This window comes from Capricornis sumatraensis, chromosome 8, assembly GCF_032405125.1.
Source record: "Capricornis sumatraensis isolate serow.1 chromosome 8, serow.2, whole genome shotgun sequence".
NCBI lineage: Eukaryota > Metazoa > Chordata > Mammalia > Artiodactyla > Bovidae > Capricornis > Capricornis sumatraensis.
Genome location: NC_091076.1, coordinates 64,565,529 through 64,583,288, shown reverse-complemented (window position 1 = coordinate 64,583,288; position 17,760 = coordinate 64,565,529). Strand labels below are relative to the sequence as shown.

General features: G+C 43.9%; 1 protein-coding gene across 1 annotated transcript in view; it reads left to right on the top strand.

The window, feature by feature from the left end:
- The window catches only part of HEATR6 (HEAT repeat containing 6), a 35,081-nt gene extending 20,874 nt beyond the window's left edge, over positions 1-14,207 (top strand). The window contains exons 12-20 of the mRNA XM_068976924.1: positions 782-1,137; positions 3,000-3,122; positions 3,483-3,569; positions 6,444-6,578; positions 7,394-7,516; positions 8,464-8,588; positions 9,382-9,478; positions 10,470-10,674; positions 11,949-14,207. Coding sequence (XP_068833025.1) covers positions 782-1,137; positions 3,000-3,122; positions 3,483-3,569; positions 6,444-6,578; positions 7,394-7,516; positions 8,464-8,588; positions 9,382-9,478; positions 10,470-10,674; positions 11,949-12,520 — 1,823 coding nt within the window. The 3' untranslated portion in view covers positions 12,521-14,207. The remainder of the gene's footprint in view (positions 1-781; positions 1,138-2,999; positions 3,123-3,482; positions 3,570-6,443; positions 6,579-7,393; positions 7,517-8,463; positions 8,589-9,381; positions 9,479-10,469; positions 10,675-11,948) is intronic.
- Positions 14,208-17,760: the final 3,553 nt, after the last annotated feature.

Sequence of the window (17,760 nt, the reverse complement as noted above, 5' to 3'; positions counted from 1 at the left end):
GTGCAGGTCCCCTGGGCTGGGGAGCCCAACATTGGGTTCAGAACCCTCACTCCTCAGGAGGACCTCTAAGGCTGTGAAATCCCTCCTGCCTATGGTTTGTAGCACTCAAGGGGTGTAGGTCCCTCCCAGACCATGTCTCTGCCCCTCCTACTTGTCTCAATATGGCTTAAAAAAAAAAAAAAGTTTAGTTGTGGAAGATTTTTTCTGCTGGTCATCAGGTTGTTCTCCGAGATGGTAGCTCTACATGACTGCAATTTTCCTCTCTATGAGAAGAGAGCCCAGCATCTTCCTACTGTGCCATCTTGTCCTGTCCCTTCACTTTAGCCTTTTGGACTCTACAGTGGCCCACCACTCTTTTTGTTTCTTTCATGATTGATTTTGGAAGGGTCTAAGCCAGTTGTCTTTTTTTTGGCTGCACTGGGTCATCTTTGTGGTGTGCGGGGGCATCTCCCTAGTTGCTCGAGTCACATGGGATCTTAGTTCCCCAACCAGGGGTCTAACCCGTGTCCTACATTGGAAGGTGGATTCTTAACCACTGGAACACCAGGAAGTCCTACCAGTTGTCTTTATAGTATGTCTCACCCTCAATTTGTAGGATATTTTCCTTATGATGTTGTTTAACTTACACATGTGTTTCCTGTAAACTGGAAGTTCTGTCTGGAGGTTTAATTAGATTCAGGTTAAACAAGAAAGTCATAATTCTTAATTGCCTGCAGGGATAATTATGATCTCTGTGGTCACCGTTCCCATGGTGATAGGTTCTTACTGTTCCCTTTGACAGACGTTAATGTTCGTGTGTCAAGTCTCACACTGTTGGGAGCCATAGTGTCCACTCACGCACCTTTACCTGAAGTCCAGCTACTTCTACAACAGCCCTGTTCTTCCGGACTCAGCAGCAGCAGCTCAGCCACTCCTCACCTCAGTCCTCCTGAATGGTGGAAGAAGGCCCCTTCAGGACCCTTTGTAGAAGAAGGAACTGTTAGCTCACCAAAGTTGTCTTCAGAGCCCTGCTGGCTCATTCGACTTTGTATTTCTATTGTTGTTCTGCCCAGGGAGGATTCCTGTTCAGGTAGCGATGCTGGTTCTGCAGGAGGAAGCGTCTATGAGCCGTTCCCCATGCGGTTGGAGGCCTTGCAGGTAGGAGGTTTCATTTCCTCTTCTCTGAAGTGGAAGTAATCATTCTCTCTTCACGGGGCTTACCTGGTGGCTCAGCAGTAAAGAATCTGCCTGCAGTGCAGGAGTCACAGGAGACACAGGTTTGATCCCTGGGTTGTCAAGATTACCTGGAGGAGGGCATGGCAACCCACTCTAGTATTCTCACCTGGAGAATCATCCGGTCACAAAGAGTCAGACACAACTGAAATGACCTAGCGTGCGCGCGCACACACACACACGCATACACATTGTTTCTTCACAGGGTGATTACTTCAGGAGGAGTAAGTCTGAAAATAATGTAAAACCAAGCCATGTGTCATTGGTATTAGTGGGAATTGTGCGTGAATTCACGTTTTAGGTGTGAATGCTTTGTTGCTTTGTTTTAGGGGGGTAGGTGGAGGGGCTTGGTTGTAAAATGTCAGATTCATCCGGTTTTGTTGGAAGCCATTTTAGTCATCTCAGGTGTTATATGGCCAATAGGTGTTATAGATTATATAATAATTCTGAAAGAAATTATAGTTAATCTTTGATATCTGCATCTGAAAATTAAATGTTTACTTTACTTCTCTTTGGTCATATATCTGCTTCAGTTCAGTTCAGTCACTCAGTTGTGTCCGACTCTTTGCGACCCCATGAATTTTAGCATGCCAGGCCTCCCTGTCCCTCACAAACACCTGGAGTTCACTCAAACTCATGTCCATCGAGTCAGTGATGCCATTCAGCCATCTCATCCTCTGTCTCCCCTTCTCCTCCTGCCTCCATTCCCTCCCAGCATCAGAGTCTTTTCCAATGAGTCAACTGCCGCATGAGGTGGCCAGAGTACTGGAGTTTTAGCTTTAGCATCATTCCTTCCAAAGAACACCCAGGACTGATCTCTTTTAGAATGGACTGGTTGGATCTCCTTGCAGTCCAAGGGACTCTCAAGAGTCTTCTCCAACACCACAGTTCAAAAGCATCAATTCTTCGGCACTCAGCTTTCTTCACAGTCCAACTCTCACATCCATACATGACTACTGGAAAAACCATAGCCTTGACTAGACGGACCTTTGTTGGCAAACCTGTGTCTTAGGTCCTACCTGAATACAGAAAAAACAAATACTTTAATTTAGGGTGGTTCTCTTCCTTTGAAGGAATAAATATTTTGTTATATCTGCTTAGAGACAACAAAATATTTATTCCTTCAAAGGAAGAGAACCACCCTAGATTAAAGTATTTGTTTTTTCTGATTCAGGTAGGACCTAAGACACAGGTTTGGTCTTGGGGTCTGCTGCTAATTATTGGGTTGATATTACACATGTCCTTTAACCTCTTAGGGCTTGCCTTGGTGGTTCAGTTAGTAAAGAATCTGCCTGCAGTGCAGGAGACCCAGGTTCGATCTCTGGGTCAGGAAGATCCCCTGGAGAAGGGAATGGCAACCACTCCAGTATTCTTGCCTGGAGAATTCCATGGACAGGGGAGTCTGGTGGGCTACAGTCCATGGGGTCACAGAGTTGGACACAGCTGAGCAACTAATGCACAATACTTTAACCTCTTAAACTTTTTCAGTCATAGTTTCTTCAGCTAGAATATTTAGTTAATACCACCTTTGAAAAATTGTTCCCGGGCTTAAGTGAGACAATAATGATAATCTTAAACACATTTTGTAGATTATAAAGCACCATAAAATTATATGATAGCACTTAGTTGAGTTTAGTCATAAAATAAAGATTATGGTGGTTTTTCGTTTTATTCAACTTCAGGTTTAAGCCCCTTGTTGAGCGTGAGTGATTTCTGAAATACTGGAACGCGTCTGGATCTTGCGGTCCTGCATTCCGTTCTCAGGGCTAATCCCGTTTTCTTTGCAGGTGTTGGCTTATCTGGCAAGGGGCTACTTTTCGATGACACAGGTCTACTTAATGGAGCTTGGAGAGGTGATTTGCAAGTGCCTGGGGGAGGCAGATCCGTCTGTCCAGCTTCATGGGGCAAAGGTAATTTTTGTGAAAAGCCATGTGCTTTTTTCTTTACCTGCTCTTAGGTTCTTTCCTCTGCCACATGTCCATGGTTCTGAGTTTCTTTAGGACGTTTCAGGTAGGGAAGTGATACGTTCTTCTATTTTAAGCCCTACGTATAAACCAAAAAAATTAATTTGGTAATAAATTAATGAGATATACCTGGTGATTTTGCTCCTGTTGAGAATGGCTCTGAGATAGGAGTTGCTAAAGAAAGAAAGAAAAGCAACTGGAAATTATTTTTCCCCTTGAGTTGAAGCAATCTGTAAATTGAAGTTGCTTTTTACCTCCATGGTTCTAATATTCATCTCTGATAATCTGTTTCTTTTATCTTGGCAGCTTCTGGAAGAACTGGGTACCAGCTTAATACACCAGTATAAACCAGATTCTTCCGTAGCACCTGATCAGAGAGTTCCAGTCCCCTCGGTAAGTAAATGTGTGTTCATGGTTTTCTCTTTTCTTAGTGCTTCAGTCAGTTTTATTTTGAGGTTCAGTGATGGTTTCTTTCGGTATCAGAAAGTATCAGAGAGTTTGGTTTCTTTCAGTATCGGAAATTATGGTTTATAATTTAGGATGAGTAGGTTTTATTTGCATTTTATTTTATTTGCAGTTCAATATGTGGTAATGTGTAACATAGAGCCAGCAATGGAAGAACCAGTTTTGTTGCACAGAACCTAATTCTATTACTCAGTATGCCCAAGAGACAGACTAGAATGCTGGGAAGAGCCCAGGATTTGGAATAAAAAGTCATGAGATTAAACCACTTAATGAATATTATGAATAATATTATAATTTCCTTGTTATAAAGAGGAATAAAAATCCTTGACTCATGGGACTTTTGGAAGATTGAATGAGATGTGAAAACTAGCAAATAGATGTTCAATGAATCTTAATTTCCTTAACCCCTTCACTGCCAGCCCCCTCTCCCCATTATTTCCATTAGATTTTGTGATCTTAGATTCTCTGTGTTGCCCCCACGCTGTGCCAGTTATTCTCTGGAGGAGGAACACATGAGCCCACCAAAGAAACCTTCTACATAGTGCCAAAAGCAAAGTCAACTCAACATGAGTGAGGTTTTCTCCCTCTGCCCTCCTCAGCCTACCCGTTCCTTTTCTCTTCACAGTTTCTGTCATCCTTACAGGGAATTAAGAATGTCTAGCCCTAGTCCTTCCCTAGACAGTCACTAAAACTGAAGTGTCACCATTTGCAGGGAGTTGTGTTGAGCTTCGCCATCAGACAGACCTGGGTTTAATCCAGACTTGTTCTCTTGCTCCATGTGATTTTGGGCAAGACTTAACCACTCACGCTTTAGTATTATTTCATATGTCAAAAAGGGATATACTTTCTGTATTACTGATATACTGTTGACTGATAAATTATACTGATAAACACTTAGCAGCTTAAAGCCGTGTCCTACATTTATTCTCTCACATAGTTTCTGTGGGCCAGGAATTGGGAGCAGCTTACCTGATGGTTCTGGCTGAGGTCTCATGAGACTACAGCCAGGATGCTGGCAGGGGCTGCAGTCAGCCGAATTTGACGAAGGTGGGTGGCGCCTCTTCTGCGGTGTCTCACTCAGCCACATACCTTGCAGCTTAGCGCTGCCTGCTGGCAGATCTCATTTGCTCCCTCCGCTTGAGGACCTCCCCAGAGACCTGCTGGAGTCTTCTCTGTACAAGGCAGCTGGCCACCCTTGCTCAGTTGCTAAGTCGTGTCTCACTTTTTGTGACCCTAAGAACCGTAGCCCTCCAGGCTCCTCTGTCCATGGGATTTCCCAGGCAAGAATACTGGAGTGGGTTGCCATTTCCTTCTCTAGGGGATCTTCCTGACCCAGGGGTTGAACCCACGTTTCCTGCATCTCCCACAGTGGGTTCTTTACCACCAAGCCACAGGGAATGTCCTGGCCACCATTACGGCAGTTTAGTTAAGAGAGAGCAAGATAGAGCTATAGGATTTTTATGATCTAGCTTTGGAAGTTCCTCACTGATCAGCCCAAGTCAGTGTGGAAGGGGATGGCCTCCTAAACATTAGGAGGTGAGGATCCTTGGAGGCCAGCTTGAAGGCTAGCAACCACACCTGGCTGTCATCTTCTGGTTTGGGGCAAGAGGGCCCAGATTGGGGGTCTTGGTGATAAGATTGTGGAGGTGAAAGAACTGGCACATGGGTACATGGCAAAATTTATAACTAAGTCCATGGGGAGGAAATGGAGACACCAAAACCCCAGACAGATTTGCATCTGGGGCGTGATTCTTCAGGGTTTTTCAAAACATGAGAAGGAAACTGTTAAAGCACTTGCAGATGCCTCCCTTGAGGGGCACTGAAGTGAGAAAGTTGTTCTTCATGCTCAAAACAGAGCTTATTGTTCGGTCGAAGAATCTCCACTATGTACCCGGCGCTGTGCTAGAGACTTTACACACAGTCTTACATTTTATTATCACACAAACTCTGCCAAGTAGACGTCTTTGCCCTGCTTTACTGAAGAGGAACCAAAACTTGGGTTCAGCGACCACCCGAGGCTGCAGAGACTGGAAGCAGCGGCTGGAGGCCTCAGCCCCAGTCTGCCTTTCTGGATCCAGCACACAGCCTCTGGGCCACCCTGGAACTCCGACCCTGTGCCCACCGAGGGGCAGGTTGAAAGAGCGCCTGGCTGGGGGTCAGTTGATCTGATTCTAGTCCAGCCCTGCTGCCCACCAGCAGGTTACCTCTTTGTGCCTCAGTTTCCTTGTATGAAAATGGAGATAATGGTGTATTCTTCATTTAGTTGGGCTGAAATTAAAAAAAGTTGATGGGGGGACATCCCTGGTGGTCCAGTGGCTAAGACTCCATGCTCCCAATGGGGGGCCTGGGTTTGATGTCTGGTCAGGGCACTAGATTCCACACGCCACAACTAAGAGTTCACATGCCACGAGCAGGAGAAGATCCCAGGTGCCTCAGCTAAGACTCAGTACAGCCTAAATAAATAAATGTTTCTTAAACATGCAGGGCGTTGATCCGTGGCAAGCACGTGGAGCAGCACCTGGCGCTGGGAAGCTCTGGAGAGTATAAGCTGATGCTGTCCTCTTCTCGTCCCCATTGCTGCTGTCACTGTTGCTGCCTCACTGAACCAGACTATGGAAGCACTTAACTAGTTGCTTTCTAAAGTTCCTTTCAGTGCTGCTTGGGAAGCACTAGTGAAAGCGTTCACAGCGAGCGACTCCTTTATGGAAAGTGTGCCATCACTCTGGTCCCGGGCGGTAGTGTGAGCAGCGTGCTGGCTCCTCTGTCATCTCTCGGCTGCACTTACAGCTGTGCCCCTTCCAGGTGGTGACCTTCTGGACTGCGATGCTCAACGGTCCTTTACCCAGAGCCTTGCAGAACGCAGAACATCCGACGCTGCAGGCCAGCGCCTGTGACGCCCTGTCTTCCATCTTGCCGGAAGCCTTCAGCAGTCTGCCGGTAACCTTCAGGGTGTTTTCTCATCTTTAATTTGTGATGCTAAACATGAGAGCTTGAGTTTGATTTTGACTCTTTTGAACCAGTATTCAACATCATCACTGAGGAAAAGGTGCATGTTCTACCTGAGTGTAGGGTGAGGGCAGAGGAGAACAGTGCTGAAATCTTAATGTCTCAGGGGAGCTTTTCCTCCCTGTTCTTAGAAGGCGGGATTGGCGGGGGAAGGGAGAGTAGCAGAGGCTTTGAAGTCACATTTTAGCATTTCAGATCTATAAGTTAGAAAATCCTAGCTCTTTGGATTTGAATCCTAGCTGGTTTAAATCCTAGCAGCTCTTCTGCCTTCTAGCTCTTTGGTTATCTAACTTCTATAAAGTTTAGTTTTATCACCGGTAAGATGGAAATGATGTGCGTGGTAATGTGAAGCATGTGAAAATGCCTACTTTGGTGCCCAATACATGTTGTGCTTAGACCGCTGCTTCCTTTAGCCCTTAATGGCATTTGCATCCCTTCTTATTTATATAAATTAGTTTTTATAAGGAAGGCACCATGATTAAAGGAGGAGAATAAAATGACCTGATTCCCATGGTGGTAGAGGTTACATGTAGTCACAAGGCTGTGAGCCCTGTCTCGAGTGGGTCCTCTGATGTTTATTGGATCTGAGTTGAACCTTTGTTCTCTGCCAAGTTAGCCTCAAAGACTCAGTTGTGTTCACCTCCCTGACTGTGGATTCAACACAGACGTGTCATAGTCACTTGTCGAAGGCAGTGGCTCATACTCTTTCACTCACGCTTTTGCGTGGCCTCCCTTTCTCATTGCAGAGCGACAGGCAGATCCTGTGCATCACGATGCTGTTGGGGCTGAACGACAGCAAGAACCGTTTAGTGAAAGCTGCCACCTCACGAGCCCTCGGGGTCTATGTGCTTTTTCCTTGTCTCAGACAGGTCAGTGAGCCCACATAGCTCCACCGTGCACTTTATAGTCATTTTATTACTCTTTGTGATGATGTAGAGCTCCTGAAGTGCACAGTAAAGGCGATTAAATTGGTTTATAATCTGGTTTCCTTAATTGCTACTAAAATATGCTAATGTCTATAAGAGTTGACTCATTGGAGAAGACTCTGATGCTGGGAGGGATTGGGGGCAGGAGGAGAAGGGGACGACAGAGAATGAGATGGCTGGATGGCATCACCGACTCAATGGACGTGAGTTTGAGTGAACTCCGGGAGTTGGTGATGGACAGGGAGGCCTGGCGTGGTGCGATTCATGGAGTTGCACAGAGTCAGACACGACTGAGTGACTGAACTGAACTGAACTGATAGTTCATTTAACTATTTTGCACACTGCCCAGGACCCTAGGCCAGTGAATGTTTAAAGTAATATACGGTGAAAAAAAGAAGTGAAATGGGACGTTACCATACAATAGTAATAATTTAGAAAGTTAATAAATTTTTAATACACAGAAACAAATTTCTCCTTCACTCTTATTTGTGATCTTTATCTCACTGAGAAGTGTGTAAGTGAACAGAATGTGCTTACAAGTGTGTTTCATTGTCCACATCTTTTCCCGAGGTGGACATCAAGCCAAGCGCAGGATTCAGAGATAATTGTCACAGGCCAGGTTATAAGATGTTTGCAAGAGCAAAATCTGTAGTCTCCTTGAGTGTGTATGGCATGTATCAGAATCATGGGAGACCTTCCCCTGGAATTTTAATGAGTGTCTAAATTGTCATATAAGAAAACAGTAAATTGATTAAATGAATTTTGATTTACAAATACAAGTTTGTGGTAAAGGCTTATATAGCTTTATCTGAAAACAAATTTGAGAACTTTGAAGGTAGCAGTGTGAACTCTTAAGGTAACTACAGTGTTTTGTTTTGTTTACCTTACAGGATGTCATATTTGTTGCAGACACAGCCAATGCAATATTGATGTCACTTCAGGACAAGTCTCTTAATGTCCGGGCCAAAGCAGCCTGGTCCCTCGGCAACCTGACCGACACTCTGATTGTTAACATGTAGGTGACTCAGCTCACTGTCTCTGGTTGACTTCCAAGACCAAGGTCCCAAGAGGACATCTTTGATCCTACTAGAAAGCAATTAGCAGTAATTCCCTTACATTATGTAGTCATTCCTGCTGCTTTGTTTTGTTTTATCTTCTGTATTTATATTTATATTTGTTTTATATACTATTAGTAACCTGTTTTTAATATATATATATAAAATACTATATGCTGATATAAGTAATATATCCACATTATAGAAAATGTGGAAACTATAAAAGTAGAAAATCAAAACCTTGGTAATAGTTGCCTATTTTTCAATATTGTATTTGTATATTTTTAAGTAATGTATTCACAGCTTTATCCTCTATAATTTCCCTCTCCAGAGGCCACTGCTCTTACGCATACACAAGTATCTTGCTTTTTGTTCCTTCACTCTAGACATGTAACATGTATAAGCATTCTGCTGGCTTCTGTAGACTTTTTATAAATTGTTATTTGTTATTACACAGTCATTTCTATGTGCTCGTTATTTTGCCGTTCCCTTGTAACTGAACATTCGTGTTAGTGTAGGCTTTTATATGCATTGAACATTTTTATGCATGAAATCTCCATTGTGAGATACCCTTTTTGGTTATATCCCTAGATGTAGACCTACTAAATCGAAAGGTATAAACCCTAAATAAGTTCTCAGTATAATCTGAACAGATTTGTGGAACTGTTTGTATAATTACACTGAGTGAGTATATTTGTACATGTTTAGGCGGGTTTTACAGTTAACATGTTTCGCTTGCTTTGGGTGGGACAGGGAAACACCAGACCCAAGTTTCCAGGAAGAGTTCTCAGGCCTCCTGCTCTTGAAGATGCTGCAGTCAGCTATAGATGCTTCCAAGGATAAAGACAAGGTACACGGACAGCACAACCTCATATTTCTCAGTGAGACACTTAGTGTATTACGGTTCTGTCTCACCAAATGTATCCCTGTTCAGAGGAGATCGAGAGTGTGCTCAGGGTGTATAGTGTGCACTCCACACTTGACGCTTTCCTTCCTATCTCGTGAGAAATACCAGTGCCATTTGTACGACTATCCCATGCCTATTCTTCCAAAAATCTCTTGGTAGAATTGACAAGTCAGGAAGATGAGCAGCTTGGCTTTGAATATTCCCTGTTACACTATTAAGTTTTAAAAGTGTAGATGTGCACTTTAGGGTCAGCAGACATCAGCCAAGTTCAAATCCTGGCTTTCCCTTTAATAGCTGAATGACCTTTGGTGCATTATTAACTTCTCTGAAGGTGAGTTTCCTCATCTGTGACCTGAAAATCATTCCATATACCTCACTGGACTCCAAAATGCCTTTTATTATAGCACCTAGCATAGCACCAGGCCCAAACCAAGTGCTTGACTTAGTCAGTGGTTCTGAAGACCCGGGAAGCCCTACCATAGGTTAATTCAGTCAGAATTGGTTTTGTTTTCTTAAAAAAAAAAAGCTCCCCAGATGATTCTAGTATGCTGCAAAGTTTGTGACTTATGAAACCTAGGTTTTCCAAGCCTTGCTGCAAATCAGCCGTGTCCTTTTGCCTCTGGGCCTTACACACCATCTCTGTAAAACAAGGAAGATAGACCTCTCTGAAGTCCCATCTGACATTTAAAAAATCAGGGCAAGGAACTATAGAACCTCATCTCTCTGATGACACAGAATGTTGACCCCACAAGACCTTGCAGAGTTCTAAGAACTTGCACCTTTACAAGCTACATTTTTCATTGTCTCATTGCTTTAAGATGTTTTGGGCCTCCTGTTTGGTGTTTTTTGTTTTTTGTTTTTTTAATTAAAATTATACTTTCTGACACACATCTTTGGCAAAACAGATTTCTAATGCTTTTACATCTTACTCCAGGTAAAAAGCAATGCAGTCCGAGCCCTTGGGAATTTGCTTCATTTTCTGCAACCTTCTCATATAGAAAAACCCAGATTTGCTGAAATCATTGAGGAGGCTATCCAGGCCCTGATTTCTACTGTTCTGATTGAGGCTGCCATGAAAGTCCGGTGGAATGCCTGTTATGCAATAGGAAATGTATTTAAAAATCCTGCTCTTCACCTCGGTAAGAACGTCTCCTTCTCTCTGATGGAGGGCTTCTTTGGACAATACACACCAGTCTCCATTATTAATAAAACCACGCTGTTATTCATGGTATTTTACTGAACACCCCAGTTTAAGGGAAAGGTGAGGTAAATCATGGTCTCTATATTTAAAGGGGTATTGTGTTGCCACTTAAAATTACATTTACAGAAAGTTCTTGATAATCTGGAAAGATAGTTCTGATGTTAAGCAAATGAAAATGAGATATGAAAATTGTTTCTACAGTATGATCTCAATAAATGGGTAGAAAAAAGACTGAAAGGAAATTAACCTAAATATTGACAGTGATTGTCTTTCGATGGGATGATAAGTAGGATTCTTTTCTGCTTTTATTTTTCAAAATTTTCTGCAGTGAGCATACATTGTTTTAGCAATCAGGAAGAAAGTTAAAAGGGAAACAGACATGAGAGAAAGAGGGTTTAACTGGAAATCCCGCAGGAGATGTTGGCTCCGGGGTGGAATGCTGCAGGCAGGGAGGGATCTGCCTCTGAGGATGACAGGCCCTGCACCTCGGTACATCAGCAGCAGCTGATAGCTGTTCTGGGGTCTGGATCACAGCTTCCAGATCCCACTCGCTTGAATTGCCAGCATTTCTGAAACACAAGGGTGTCTTCCTGGAGAGGTGACGTTCCTCTGGACCAGCAGAACCAACATTGCCTTAGGGAGGTCTGTCTCCGCTCCTTGTACTCCCAGAAGCGTCCAGGCAGACCAGTCAGGCGGGAGCCCCATGGCTTCATCCACTGAGGAAGCAGCCTGAAGTGGCCTTTGGCATTGGTGTTCTTTGAACTGGGTATCTGCCTCCTGTCTTGAGAGGCAGCAGAGGAGTCGGGAAGGGCTGGGAGCGTTAAGGAAGCTGCATTTTACTCTGCTGCCCATCTTAAGGAATAAGAACTCCCAAAACGGAGCGGGTAGTGGTAGCTCTGACAAGGAGTAAAGCTGGCTGACTTTCTGGGGCCAACAGGAAGGGAGCAAAGACAGAACTCTGGGCATCATCTTCTCAGTATTAGGAATTTGAGTCTCCAGTTAATCTGAGCACTCTGTCCTCCAGTCACTGGCTAAACAGTATTTTCTTTTCCTTTGTAATAAAATGCAGGACCCACTTTTTAAGTGAGAATTAAATGAAAACATGGAGTAACTTGAGCACTAATGTATGTGCTTCCTGCAGGCCCCTTCTGTCCCCGCACCCAACTTACTTTTAAACTTTAATTTGCTCTAATGACTATGGATTCTTTCTAGAAACAGCCCCGTGGACCTCCCAGGCCTACGACGCCCTGACATCAGTTGTGACGTCATGCAAGAACTTCAAAGTGCGCATCAGATCGGCCGCTGCCCTGGCTGTCCCCCGCAGGAGGGAGCACTATGGGTCGGTCAAGCAATACGCTCAGATCTGGGATGCCCTGGTCACCGCCTTGCAGAAGAGCGAAGACACCACAGACTTTCTGGAGTTCAAGTACTGTGCCAGCCTGCGGACCCAAATCTGCCAGGCACTGATTCACCTCCTGAGCTTGGCCAGCCCCTCCGACCTGTCCTGCATCAGGAAAACCCTTGAACTGCACGGGGATATGCTCCAGTCCTATATCCTACAGTTTTTAAAATCAGGAACAGAGAGAGATGACACCGGAGCACCCCACCACCCACAGGAAAGAGATCAGATGGTCAGAGCGGCCCTGGGGCACATAAACAGTGTCCAGGCACTGGCTGGCGACCCAGCCAAAAGGGCCATCGTGGCCTTTTTAGAGGATACCCTGACCATTTATTTTGACTCATCCGGCTCTCAAGTAGCACTCTTAGGATTAACCCATCAGTGAATGGTTTACCATACTTTCCAGGGGTCAAGTGGAAACAGGAAGACCTGAGTTGAGCATCAGATGTGTGGGGTTTAGTCTTAGGGGCAGAAGCAGTCCTTTCACTATTTATTTAGAACAGGTTAGCAGCTGTTGAAATTTTTCTCAGCAGGTTCATCCATGTTGCAGAGTGGTTTCACTGCCTTGGCTGTGGCTGCTGGACCCTCTGACTTGTGCTCTGGGAGCCAAGGAGTTGGGTTGTCCTGTGGATTGAGTAGGCTTGGGTTCTGAAGAGTGGTCTCAGAAGAGTATTTAAAAAAGGAAAAAGCAAAAGGATTTAGGAGTTAGAATGTTGTATATGGTATCTCTGGGAATTGTTTTTCTTTTGTAATAAACTCATGTAAAGCAGTGTGCCCATAGTCTACCATTTTTGTCAAGTTGCATTTATAGAAAGCTGTAAGTAGAGCTGCTGTTCAGCCAATTTGTGCTGGTTCAGCTGCATCGGTTGCTTTCAGGTTGATAAATAGCTGTTGCACTGAGCTCCCCGAGTGGCACCCCTGGAAGCCCCCTCCATGCCTTCCCACAGCCCTGTAAAGATGAACTGACGTTCAGGGCCCTCTGGCCGAGGCCCATGTTCATTTCAGCCTGGCTGTAACATCGGCTTCTATTTGAATTTCCTAACGTCCCTTAGGAGAATGTGGTCCCCTTTGGTGAATTTTTGGTGATTTTGCGACCTTTGGATTTGTGCCTTAAAAAAGATTATTTGTTTTATTTACATGATTACAAGGAGAGGTTTTTAGATTATATTTTGATAATGCCCAAGCAGTTATAAAAGTCTTTTCTCACTGAAACATTATTTATGTTTAAATTTTGCATGTGTGTCTTGACCACCAACTTTATTGTAAGTGATTTGTCAGGAATTTAGAGATATATAATAAAAGATCCCATACTTCCACTTGATATGGATAATTAAGAATCAGGGTACATAGAGTGAGTTTGGGCAGTATATTACAACTCAGACGGTAAAGAATCCGCCTGCAGTCCTGGAGACCAGATTTGATCCCTGGGTTGGGAAGATCCCCTGGAGGAGAGAATGGCTACCCACACCAGTATTATTGCCTGGAGAATTCCAGTGACAGAAGAGCCTGGTGGGCTACAGTCCCTGGGATCGCAAAGACATTACTGAGTGACTAACAATAGTTGGCAGTATATTATTTAGCTGCAGTTACTTAACTTAAAATACATACTTCAGAGCATCCGTGTGTCATTTTTTTCTCCTTTATCCTTAAGTTACTCTTCCCCTTCTATGTTGCTGTTTGTTCAAAAAATGTGTTTAGGCAGAGACTAGGGAACAGAGTGTTCAGATAGCTGAAGTCTCACTTTTTTTTGTTGGTAGAATACCAATTTCCAAAGCTTGAGACTGCCAGCACAGTAAAAACTACCATATGAAACATTCTCTAGACTTGCTTTTCTTTGGAGGATTCTGGGCAAGAATTGTTACAGAGCCCATAGAACTGAGTTGAACTTGTACCAACCCTGTCTTGAATCTTTGAACTTCCTTTTCTTGAAGGAGTATATTCTTAGTAGCAGCCTGTTTACTTGCTATTTTCATAAAAGTAAAAATATGCCATATATAACTCATTCCTGGTTCTTTGAGCTTTCACTGGTGGGTTTCTTGATAAAGTATCTCTGAAATGATTTTGAATGGTTTCCCTTGCTGATTCACTCTTACCATTTGCTTACTTTGAATAAAATTTTTTTCTTTCTAAATCTTTCAGTGCCTTTGAGGTTTCCAGGTTTCTGAAAACAGATGTTCATATGCAGGAAGAAACCAAGGCTAATAAGCACTTCCAGAAATCCATAAGTGTAGACTGAGGGCTTCTATCTGGGTCGGATGCTACCTCTCTTCGCCCTGTGACTTTGTGGCTATACACCCAGGCTGAAGGCTCAGGAAAGCTGCCATCATGGAAGGAAGCCACTCAGAGAATAAAGGGCCAGGATTTATTTGCTGCAGAAACAGTAGGAAGTCTGGCTCTGATTCAGAATGCCAAATTCTGAACTTTCTTTTGATACATGATACTGATGTTTCTCTTGATACTTAAAAGAAAATTTGGAAGAGGAGTCAGCTTGGCACAAACTCATTGAATCAAGAGCATTAGGAAACATCCCTTACCTTCCAACCTTTCCTGTGAAACTCACTGATAATAAGCCCACTTCCAGAGCCCAAGGAAGATGCACACTATAGCCTCTAGCAGATTTAGTTAATGGTAGAGTCAGTCCCCTTAGGAGATGAGAAGTTAGACACTTCGTCGAGGAAACCAGAGCAACAACTTCCCTCATTTTGATATTTGTGCGTGAATCCAGACAGGAGCAGAACCTCACCACCAGCTTAAGTGAGCTCTAGTTACTCTGGTTCGTTCGGCCTTCATGTCATTAACAGGGTGCAGTGGTTGAGAGCCTGGGCTTGAATCCTGGCTCTGTTCTCCATCTGTGAACGTCGTTTCACCTCTCACGCCTGGTTTTCTCATCTGTGAAATGGGGATGATGGTGCCTACCTCATAAGGATGTTACAGCAGTGAAATTTGTTAATACATGGAAAGTTCTTAACTTTCGGTACTAAATAAAATCAGATGTTTGTTTTCCTTGAATTTTCAGAGCACTGGGCAGAAACGGTATCAACACACCATGCACTTCTATGATGCTGGTTGGACAGCTGGAGTCCCCTGACTGCACTTCTAGGTAGTGAACCTGGATCCAGCAGGGTGGGATGGGCACTGCCCCCAGGACCTCTGTGGCCAGCCAGAAACAGCCTGCTGTGGGTCCCCACAGATCCCTAATGGGCAAAGGCAGGGACTGCAAGTGAGTTCTGCCTCGTGACCCATCCCTGAGGGCCAGTCTTCAGAAATTACATACCCAGTTTACACAAACTTCGGAATTACACCCGTTTAACAACTCTTCTTAGTAATTATGTCCTTGGGCAAGTTTCTAGACCTCTAGTCGGTAAAAAAGGGAAAACTACCTCATAGGGTTTCAGGAGTCTGTCACATAATACGTGTAAAGCATTGTCTTGGAGCCAGCACAAAGCAGACACTGCCCTCGTTAGCCTTTTCTTTAACTTCCTCCCTGGGCTGACTGTCTCCTCATTAGGGTGAGATCTCTGGAATGGGATCTTGGGGAAGGAGCTTCTAATCTGCTTCTAGTACAGTCCTTGAGTCCTCAGGTCTAAACTAAAGCTCAGCTCTAGTGGGTAAGGATGTTATATTCAGTCAGTTCAGTTCAGTTGCTCAGTCGTATCCGACTCTTTAACCCCATGGACTGCAGCACACCAGGCCTCCCTGTCCATCACCAACTCCCAAAGTTTACTCAAATTCATGTCCATTGAGTCAGTGATGGCATCCAACCATCTCATCCTCTATCATTCCCTTCTGCCTTCAATCTTTCCCAGCATCGGGGTCTTTTCCAATGAGTCAGTTCTTCGCATCAGGTGGCCAAAGTATATTAGGATTGGGCCAAATTCTCAGCAAACCAGCATTCATTTGCCATTTATGCCCAACACTCCCAAGGACCCTCCTGCCCTCACCAGTAACAGTAACTAGGGGGAAGGTGGTGGTGGTATGGCCTCTCCAGGGACATAATTCAAAGAAAAGCACCTGTGTTGGGGCAAAGCCCTTCCCTTGAAAATTAATTGCTCTGCAATCTATTCTGTGACCTATTAGGAGTGACTATAGGAACACAGGTGTTTTTTTTTTTTAATTTAGAACTTCTATTAAAATATTACCACATTAATAGGTCAAGTAAGAAAATGCAAATGGTCATTTTATGGATACTGAAAGACTATTTGATAAAACTCAGTGTCCTTTTCTGATCAAAATTCCTTTAAAAAAGAATTTTAAAAGATATTTCATCAACATCATGAAATATTTCTATCTTGAAGAGTGACTTTGCTAAAATCACAACCAAGACAAGTCTATCATCACCACTGTTACCTAACATTGTGTAAGATTTCATGGTCAATATGATCAAATAAAAGCAGATTTTTTCGGAAGTTTTTTCAAAGATTCCAAATTAGCATTATTTGTAAAACACCAGTCTGAGAGACTGAATTCACGAATCATTATTTGTAGAAAATCAAGAAAATCAACTCCAAAAATAACAAAAGTTTTGTAAGGTAGTTGGTTACGAATTAGGCCAAAATCAATAGCTCTTCTATATATCAACTATAACCAATAAGATTTATGTTTAAAAGATCTCATCGCAGTAGTGACAAAATATCAGGAGTAATCTAACCTAATTCTAACACAAGGGTTTTGTGGAAACAAAATTTTTAATTGAAATTTTTTTAAATGTCATTGAAGAAGACATTTTTAAAAAATGAGAAGATATACCATATTCCTAGATAGAAGGACCCAAAATTATAAAAAGACTATGTCTCTCTGAATCCAGAAATTTGGCTAAATTCCTATCAAGATAAAAAAAAATACTTTTAATGGCAAAATGATTCTAAAGTTCATCTGGAAAAATGGATGTAAAAATTCAAACCAAGGAATTTGAGTTTTAGCCACCACACCATGCTTGGGCAGAGCAGGGTGGGGGATCAGGGGGGAGGGTGTGCAGGCAGAGAATTTATCCTCAGGGTGCCCTAAGGGTGCATCGCGTTTTTCAGCCTTTGTAAATCCTCGGCTCTGTGATCTCACTCCAGGGCTAGTCCACCCTCTCCCTCCCACTGAACACAGCTAGAGTGCCGGGACTCAATGCATGCAGCTGCTATCTCGAAAAGGAAAGCATAACAGGCAGACCAGGGAAGGAAAGGGGAACTCAGCACACCCAGCTGACAGCAAGTTCGCTGTTATTGCCCCCTGGTGTCTCCTGGCCTGGACCCCAGGCGGGCAGAGTCCTGGACCCGCGCACCACGCTCCCAGAGAAGCTGTCTGTTTCTGGCCCTGGGATGGGGCACGAGGGACTGTGTGGGTCAGGGAGAGAGGGCGACACCCCTGTTTGTTGCTTCTCTCCCCTCCCACCCCTGCCCCTTGGCAATCCCAATGCAGCCGTGGCCATCACAGCCAGGCAGGTGCCTAAAGCTTCAGGGAGGGGAGCCCTTCTCTGACCAGAGGAAGTGTGGTCCCAACAGCAAGAGAGTGACGCCCATTGCTTCTTCTTCTTGCTCTCTGCGTTTTTCTCACTTGACCTCTTGATGTGGGAACATTTTGTGGATAAAGCTATGACACCAGAGGGGAATTTGAAACTTTGGGAATGAAGGAAGAGCA